The sequence below is a fragment of the Ammospiza nelsoni genome, chromosome 15 (assembly GCF_027579445.1).
Source record: "Ammospiza nelsoni isolate bAmmNel1 chromosome 15, bAmmNel1.pri, whole genome shotgun sequence".
Classification (NCBI taxonomy): Eukaryota; Metazoa; Chordata; class Aves; order Passeriformes; family Passerellidae; genus Ammospiza; species Ammospiza nelsoni.
In genome coordinates, this window is record NC_080647.1 from 17,156,283 (window position 1) to 17,165,620 (window position 9,338).

A 9,338-nucleotide genomic window follows, 5' to 3' on the forward strand; every position below is an offset into this window, starting at 1 on the left:
TCTCTCTTAATATTTTCATTAAAATTCAAACCACTTATTTCAGTCTCTCTTCATATTTTCATTCATCACCAGGATTTCATCCTACGGCTTACAAACCAATTGAGAATCATTATTCTATCAATAAGCGAAACAAATGTAAAAGAAATGTAATATAATAGAAATATAATATGATATTATATAATAGAAATATGATATGATATAACATAACATAATATAACATAACATAATATATATATATAAATATAATATAGATATAATATAATATAGATATAATTATTCTGGGGTTTTTTATGTGTAAGGTGGATTTAGTTTTTTTTTTTTAATTGTGAGATTGAACTAAATGCATCCCTGTTTTCAAGCTCCCATGATTAAAGTCAAGACAAACAAAGTTTAGGCAGAGAAAAGCAAAGCCCCAGTTGGGTGTAAATGAGAGCACATTTGGAGGGCTGTGCAGGCTGGGTTAAACTCCAGGGCTGTTTTTCAGCCCTGCTGTTCCCAGAGTGGTTCCTGCACCTCCAGAACCTCCTCAGCCTCCTCTGGGCTTGGTGTCCCCCCATCCCAGCCCCTCAAAGTCCCCTGCTCTGCCCCCTGTGCCCTGCAGGATGCAAACCCCACCCTGGATGTGCTGGGAGGAGAAATTGTGATGAAATTCTCACCAAGCAGGAGAAGGGTGGGACAAAGAGCAGCTCACTGATAATTGGTTAATGTAATTAACATTTCAACACACAGAAACAAACAGCTTTGTGGAGCTGCTGGGGCAGAGCCCTGCTCAGGACTTCCACACTCAGTTCCCAGCGTGGCTGCAGAAATCTTTCTGTTTGTTTGTGGGTGATTTTTTCAGTCATTGTTCAGCTGAGATTATGAAATGCCAGAGTTGGGCTGGATTCCTGCTTGTGCAAACCTGGCACAGTGAGGGCAGGACCTGGAGGGGCCCAGGTTCCTCCTGGACTATAATTCCTCCCAGGAATGGTTCAGTGATGCTTTCATATTAGCAATTTTAGCCTGAATGCTGAGGTGTGTTGGAGCTTCCTTAATTCATGAAGCTCATCAGGCACAATAATCATGTAAAAAACCCTGTTTAAGAAGGACCTCAGGAAAGGAGCTCCTGAGGTGCAGCAGGAGCAGTTCCCCCTATCCTGTAGGGATCTTCTGCAGCATCACCTTGCCTGTCAGACAAAAAGGTTTGACTTAAAAAATTGGAGATGTTGGACCCAAAGTAGTGCTCAGTGTTTGAAAGCTGTAGAGCTGCTGTTTCTGTATGATATATGCAGATGTTTCTGTATAATAAATGCAGATGTTTCTTTATAATAAATGCAGATGTATTGATGGGTCCTGTCTGTTGTCCAGCCTAAGCAAAGGAAAAGCCACTGAGAACATTCCATTCTTTTTAGGTGCATTTATTGTTGTGGGATCTGAGTGCATTCCTGTGGTTTATTAAGTGGCTGCACTATCATCTCTGCAACAGATTGTTAATCCATTGCTCTCTCTCTGAGGAAAATTGTACTTTTAAATGATTTTCCAGTTTTATTGTGCTGTGGAGTGCTGATAGCTGTGTGTGGAATGGGGAGGGAGCAGGAGGGGGCACAGGGCAGAGCTGCTGAGTGATTCCTCCTTCATCCCCTGCTTTGAGCAGGACACCATCCTGGCAGAGCTGCTCCAGATCAACAAGGAGTACATCGTGGGGTACCATGAACATGATTCACTCCTGGACCACAAGGAGGAGGAGGAACTCACTGAAGAAGAGAGGAAGGCAGCCTGGGCAGAATATGAAGCAGAAAAGAAGGTAAAGCTGTTTAATCTGGTTTATGTATATGAAAATAACCTTTCCAGGTTTAGAGTCCCAATAACCTTTTCAGTTTGTTTTTGGATAATTAAATATTGTTATAGACCAAGAAATAAATATGTAAAGCAAATATTGACATAGGAGGGATGGAGATACTTGGTCTTTTTTGCTCCTTCAGTGCTGGTTCTTTCTGTGTGTTTGCTTTGCCACTTTAATTACAAGTTCCTTTCACACCTGCATTTTTTTTCTAATTTATGTTAAAACTCAACTGATGTCCTGTGTAACCCCTCTTTTCCCATGTGAGGGTGTCCCTGTCAGAGGTTGTGTGACAGTGTCACCTTCTGAGCTGATGCACACATTAACATAAAACCAGTGCTTGATAATACAACAGAAATCTGAAATTACAATAAGGTGGAACCCTGTTCCCATTTTGTTGTCCTGTATTGTATCAGATACAGTTGGTGGTGATTTATTCCCCCTAACTGAGTGTGTGGGGTGCACCAAAGCTCTTTGTGTTCCTAAAACTAAAGCTGTGCCTTTACCCTTGGCAGGGTCATAAGGGAGGTTATGGAAATGCCACCAAGGTTGAAATTCTCAATCAGATTTGTTGGTGTTACCCCAAATTACCTTTTGAATTTCAGTGAAAAGCCTTCAACTAAAAGTAGAAAAACTGGGTGTATAAATTGCCACTGACCACTGATGAAGAGGTTTGGGGAGGGAAAAGAAATAGGGAAATAAAGAGTAAAATCTGAAGTTGCCCTGTGAGAAATCCAAATGGGCAATGAGCTTTACATTCCTGAGCAAATTGTGCATTTTACTTTTTCAGAATTTCATTTCAGGCTGGTCAAACTCTACATTAAGTAGTGGGTTTTCAATATAAAAAATTATCTTAACCAACTTAAGCTGTACTAATAAGCCATGATCATTTATATTTCAAATATTGACAAGCTAAACCCAAAGATTATTGAACACTGGAGCTTGGGTTCCTCTGTGACTGAAATGGGGTTCTGAGCTGAGCTTGGGAACCTCCATGCTCAGTGTTCAGGGCCTGTGGCTGTCCCTAGGGCTGCTCTGGCTGTGTGGTTATTGCAAAATTATCAGTGTGGTTATTGCAGAGTTATCAGTGACCAGTGCAGAATTGTCAGTGTGGTTATTGCAGAATTATCAGTGGCCAGTGCAGAATTGTCAGTGTGGTTATTGCAGAATTATCAATGTGGTCATTGCAGAATTATCAGTGACCAGTGCAGAATTCTCAGTGTGGTTTTTGCAGAATTATCAGAGTTGGTGACCAGTGCCCTCTGTGTTTTGCAGGGCATGACCATGCGTTTCAACATGCCCACAGGGACCACCACAATGCCCACAAATTTCAGCTCTCAGACTTATATTCCTTACAATCTGGGTGCTCTGTCTGCAATGAGTAACCAACAGCTGGAGGTAAGGAGCACTGCATGCCTGTGTTGCTGCAGGGGTTTTCTCTCACAAATTGTGGATAATGTCAGCCCAAAATATTTTTATATTTTTGGATGTTTGGGGGTGGGTGGGGGTTGCATGTAGCTTTACTGAAGTTTTACTTGCATATATATAAATCTATACCTGGGCAGATTGTCAGGATTCTGGAGCATCACCTGCCTTCTTTGCAGACTTTAATTACCACTTTTGAAACTGTAACATCTTCAAGTCTGTATGGTAGAAAATTTACCTGGGTTTTTACCATTCTCATGCTGGTCTGAAAACTTGTGGGTACAAAAATAGGTTTTTACAAGTTGTATGGTTTATACTTATTGTTCAACTGCTCTGTGCTAAAATTCAAATAGGTTGCAGCTTAGAGTCATTGACTTGTGCAAATTGAGAGCAGAGAGGTAATTGAAGTCTAGGTATGTACAAGAAGAAGATTAAGAAGGCTGGGGAAGAAATGTGTTTGTTGTTTCTGTGCTTTATAACTGATGTTGTGATGTTTTCTCAGGACCTCATTAATCAAGGAAGAGAGAAGGTAGTGGAAGCAACCAACAGTGTGGCTGCAGCAAGAATCCAGCCCCTTGAAGACATCATTTCAGCCATAGTGAGTGCAATGGATAACCCTGGCTTAGATCAGGAGTGGAGAACATTAAACATTATCAAACAAAGCTATTGCTACTGCAGATAGTCATCCAGCTAATGAAGTGCATTATTAATGAGTATCATTTCCAGTTGGGAGTGGCCTTTATCCCAGCAGTAACCCTTGGTGTGCAGCTGGCACAGAGCCTTACAGGAGTGGCACTTTAGATCCATAAGTATTTGCCATGCTCTGAAAATGCTGTTTTTCCTAGAAATCAGAGCAGCAATTACAGGGAAGTAGTTATTGTAGTTTGTGGACTGCTAATTGCCAGTTAGGAGCACTAATAACTGCTGGTTGTGGTTCTGGTTCTGCACTCACTGGAAGTTGGGCTGGTTTAACTCTTGGTGCAACTGCGAACATGACACAGGGCCTCAGTTACTGTCAGGTTTTTGTTCAAACCACCAGTGCCAAGAAGGTTTTTTTGCTTTTCAGTGGAAAGAAAACTTGACCCTGACGGAGAGCCAGGTGCAGGCCCTGGCCCTGAACAGGCAGGCGAGCCAGGAGCTGGATGTGAAGCGCCGGGAAGCCATTTACAACGACGTGCTCGGGAAACAGCAGATGGTAAAACATCCTACATTTATTTACCTACTGCCAGAGCTTGAATGAAGATCTTGTATGTGCTCATTCCTGAGCTACAAGTGTATGTTTAGGCACATAAATATCCCTCACAGAGTGGTCAGCAGCGTGCTGGAGTTCATTGCTTGGCCTCAGGGAGGGAGAGGTTCATGAAAAAGCCACTCGCCAGGTTTTGGAGCTGAAGGGCTTTGCTGCGAGGTCATGAGGCATAAAGAGAAATCTGATTCCCAGAGCTCAGCCAGCCACTTAGGAAACACATCTTAGAGAGTGTTGGTAATGTTGTTTTAGCTTAGAATTACTCTGCAGAATCTGAAAGTTGCCCAGATGATGTCAGAGGGAAGAGTTTCTCTCTCAGGCAAACAAACACTGACAGTGCACAGGCGGGACTTTGAAAGGGAAGATGAATGGTACCTGACAGATGATGATGTAACTTATACCTGGGAATCATTTCACAGTAGAGTACACGTTGCCATGGCAACTCACCTAAATGCTGCCTGCAACACAATAGCCAAGTCTTCAGGAGAACTGAGCCCTAAATGCTGTTACTAAATGGTTTCTGCAGTAATGGGCTGCTGAATGCCATCACATTAGGGATGGTGATAACAATGGGGCTTTTTCCCCCAGCCATGCTGTCCCTAACAAATTGATTTGAGCCCTGAACCTGATCCTGGGAGCAGGGGGACGGGAGGGGCACTCAGGCAGCTCTGCTTTCCCTCCACAGTTGATTGGCTGTGTCCAGAGGATCCTGATGAACCGGCGGCTCCAGCACCAGTACAACCAGCAGCAGCAGCAGCAGATGTCCTACCAGCAAGCAGCCATGAGCCACCTCATGATGCCAAAGCCTCCAAATCTAATCATGAATCCTTCCAGCTACCCAGCCATAGATGTGAGAGGAATGTATCAGTCAGTGTCTGGTGGGATGCAGCCACCACCCCTACAACGAGCACCACCCCCAATGAGAGGCAAAAATCCAGGGCCTTCCCAAGGGAAATCAATGTGATTTTGCACTAAAAGCCTAAAGGATTGTTAAAATCAGAGAAAGAACTTTTTATTTTTTTAGGAATCAATGGCCTAACAGAACTCAACTGTAAAAAAAAAAAAAAAAAAGGAATTAAAAAGAATAGTTTGGTTGCTCCCCTTAAATACCATGTTCCATATTAGTGTTTCAGCTTTGTTTAAATAGGTCACAATGTTTTCCCTGTTGTCAGTGATGTTGCCTAGAATCTTCTTACATATGTTGAGTACAGGAGATAACAAGTTGTTTTCAGTGAAAACAAGTCCTCCCCTTACAGTAGCATCTCCACAGGTTTCCTGTCTAAACTCCTACGTTTGCTTTTCGTGGCTGCAAAGCTTTGGGAAGCTTAGGAAGGACTGCAGGTCTGTAAGTTCAGTCTGACATATGTGAATTGAAAACAGCTGAGTTCTTGATTAGAGTTGATTCCTCAAATTATGGAATACTTTTCTGCTTGCCCATTTCTTTCTGTTAGTGGGAATGTTGTAACAGAAATAGTTTAGTTTCCTTCACGGGTCATCTGTGCTGAATGGAACAGGAGCTGAAAACGCTCCCTGAAACAGAACTGAGTGCAATATTTGTAACTACTACTGCTCTGAGACACAGGGAACTGTGCATCCAGCCTTAAACAGGACTGGGCCTTCCCCAGTCTGCTGCCATTTCTTATTTTCAGTTCCATGTGATGGAATAACAGCTGATGGTCTGGAGTGGAGATGCTTTTCCTTCACAGGCTGATCCCTGCTGTGGAGTCCAGCACAAAGCACATTTCTGTAACTCCTTCCTGCTGGTGCTACTGTCTCCTCCATTGCCGGCAATGGGGGACGGGCCAACGCAACTCCATTTCTGTCTTTTGGGGTAAATTGGTGGTGGTGGCCAGGGTGAGGTGGCCTCTCAGAGAACCCCCTGTCAGAGAACCCCCTTTAACGTGGCACAGCCACTGCCCATTGGAGATCCATACAGAGAAAGTGCTGTAGCAACTTCTGGAGCTGCCAGAAGTGTGAAACGACTTTACTGACAGAGATGGGGTTATGCACTCCTCCCCATCCCTTCAGCTGTGTGAAAACATGGGTTAGGACACAAAGAGCTTGATTTTGCTTTTGTTTCTGCTCTGGTTTGGGTTTTTTTAATGTAGGTCAGAGATAAATTTCAGGTTTATTCTATACCATTATCACTCTCTTTGCCCACACTTGTTGGGTTGTCAGGTTCTTATTAAATACAAATAGGACTTTCCTTTGCATAGACTTTGGGTGATTCTTACCCCCCAAAAAAACCCATTGATCATCTAGGGGCACAAGTAAGTGGCAGGAACATGGAGATGGTGGTGTGTGGACAACACAGGGCTCTGGAGACAGATGGAGGCAGTGGCTCCACATTGTGCTGGACTCTTCTGATGCTGGTGTGAACTAAAACAGTTTTGGTTTCTGGGAAGTTTCTTGCAAGAGTTTGAGTTCTTGCCCTGAATGGACAAGTGTTGCAGATGTTTCACGATGTTTTGGTGTGTGACTCACACTTGGTTTGTGACGTGGACAGAGGTTGGTTGGGCTGCTGCAAGCCCAGCTGACAACTTTCTGTCTTGGACTCTTTGATGACAAGATACCACAAAAGACCCTCAGTGTGTTCTAGTGCTCTGCCAGCTCTACAGTTAACTCTGATCTGGGGGAGGGAGCAAAGAGAGACATGTTGGCACTAGAAGAGACAAAAGTGAGATGTTGAGACAAACATTTGAAGGCAAATGTACTCTGGGTAACTGTCACCGATATTCCTACGTGTTGTGAATAAGAGAAGTACTTTCTACCAAACCTGGGAATGTTAAGTGGAGTTTTACAGTAACTCAAAGACTTAAATGTGGAAGTTTTAGGCAACATTGAAAGGCACATTTTATTTCATCCTGGACAAACCTATGGATAACAGAAGACTAATGCACAAGAAGGAGTACAAGATAAGCATTGAAGTAAAACCTGGACCACTTTGCTTACGTTTCTCACTCGACATTTTAGCTGCATAACAACGTGCTTTGAGTATAACATCAGGCTTTAACCAGTACTTAAAGACAGAACATACATCAGTAAGATAATAAAAGGCTCATTTTTATATTTGTTTTAGATGTTTTAACTAGATAAAAATGGCTTAAGATGACAAATAAAAATGTTGCTTGTAATACAGTTTTGCCTGCTAAATTATCCACATTTTGTAACCTGTTTATTCCTTTGGATGTAAAGCGTTTTTGCTTAGTATCGTGATATTGTATATGTTTTGTCCCAGTTGTATAGTAATGTTTCAGTCCATCAACCAGCTTTGGCTGCTGAAATCATACAGCTGTGAAGACTTGCCTTTGTTTCTATTAGATGGCTTTTCAGTTCTGTATTAAATATCTTAAGTACTATAGAAAAGGTGTCCCCTCTTCCTATAAGGCTGTTTTGTAATATATATAAGGACTGGAAATGTGTTTTTAAAAAAGAAGAAGCATTCAAGTATGACAATATACTATGTGTTTTCACCATTCAAAGTGCTGTTTTAGTAGTTGAAACTTAAACTATTTAATATCTCATTTAATAAAGTGACCAAAATACATCTATGTGCCTTGTGCTACATTCACAGTCCAGTGTTAACTCCACAGGGATTCAGCCTGGGAATGTTCTTTGGAGAACTGTGCTGTGAGTTGAAGCTCTTACTGTTTTCTACAATGACTTTAGTGGGTGTAGACATTGATTTCATTTAGGGAAAATAGCTGTGGTCCAGATTTCCAAATTACTCTGTTAATAGCAGCTTCTGCCAATCTGTCTGTTAAAAATGAAATGAGGTGTCCAGCAGTGAGATGGTTAAAAGTGAGGTGAAGTTCTGCTGAGTCAAATCAGAATGAGGTGCTGCTGTATTTTAACCTGGTGGTTGTACTTCTCCTGTCCTTAGTTATTATGGTTGGGCACAACACCCCCTTTCCTATGCAAAGGAAAGTGCAATAATTGTGTTTAAAGGTGCCCTCTCCTCGTTCCCTGACACTGCAGGACTGCCCAGGGGTCTTGGTAAAGCTGAGGGAGGTGGGAATGGTGTCTGAGGTGGAAATATTGGAGTTGTTCTCCAAGGGGCCCTGTGGGCAGCGTGTTTTTAACTATCCCTGGGACTGATGGGAGGCAGTGGGCAGCTCAGGCTGGATGTGGCTGTCTGTGCTGGGCTGGGAAGTGTCCTGGGACGAGTCCCATGTCCAGGATGTTGGGCTGAGGTGTCCCAACACTGACCAGCCCCGTTGCTGTGTCAGCTGTGCCCAGCCTGAGCAGCTTTTGCCTTTATCTTAAAAGCAAAACCACTCTGCACACAGTAAATGAAACTAAATTCATCAGTTCAAGCAAAAAACAGTTTTGAAGTTGGATAGATTTTCAATGTTTATGGAAAGCCAAACATCCTAAATGTTCCCAGCTGGAGGAGTCTGGAAAAAAGCTGGTGTTGGAGCCCCAGCACCAGTAACCACGTGGTGTCTGAACTTCCCAGACCTGCTCAGGTGTCAAATAACCCCCTGTGCACCCTCTGTGCTGTGGAACCCACCCTGGGGATGAGGCCTGGGCACCAGAATAATCCCAAATGTGGCTCTGGCAAAGCTGTGCTGCTGTGAAGGGTCTGGACCAACTCCTGCCCTGCTGTGTGTGGCTGGGGTGAGTGGGATGAGTTCATCCTGTGTGTGACCCTTTCGTGCAGCCACAGCTCCTGTTCAGCTTTCCCCAGGGGTGGCTTGGGGGGCACTGGAGGAATCTTGGAAGGGGCTGTGGCCCCAGTGGGGACATTGCCCTGGAGAAGGGCAGGGGCTCAGGGAAGGTGGGGTCACCCCTTGGGTCTGATCTCAAACACCACCCTGGCCCTGTGTGCACAGACCCTGCTTGAGA

General features: G+C 43.5%; 1 protein-coding gene across 6 annotated transcripts in view; it reads left to right on the top strand.

Moving 5' to 3' along the window:
• The window catches only part of ATRX (ATRX chromatin remodeler), a 69,673-nt gene extending 61,636 nt beyond the window's left edge, over positions 1 to 8,037 (top strand). For all 6 annotated transcript variants that reach the window (XM_059483190.1, XM_059483191.1, XM_059483196.1 and 3 more), the window contains 5 exons: positions 1,634 to 1,783; positions 3,095 to 3,217; positions 3,747 to 3,842; positions 4,311 to 4,439; positions 5,176 to 8,037. In XM_059483190.1, the coding sequence (XP_059339173.1) occupies positions 1,634 to 1,783; positions 3,095 to 3,217; positions 3,747 to 3,842; positions 4,311 to 4,439; positions 5,176 to 5,454 (777 nt within the window). In that variant the 3' untranslated portion in view covers positions 5,455 to 8,037. The remainder of the gene's footprint in view (positions 1 to 1,633; positions 1,784 to 3,094; positions 3,218 to 3,746; positions 3,843 to 4,310; positions 4,440 to 5,175) is intronic.
• Positions 8,038 to 9,338: the final 1,301 nt, after the last annotated feature.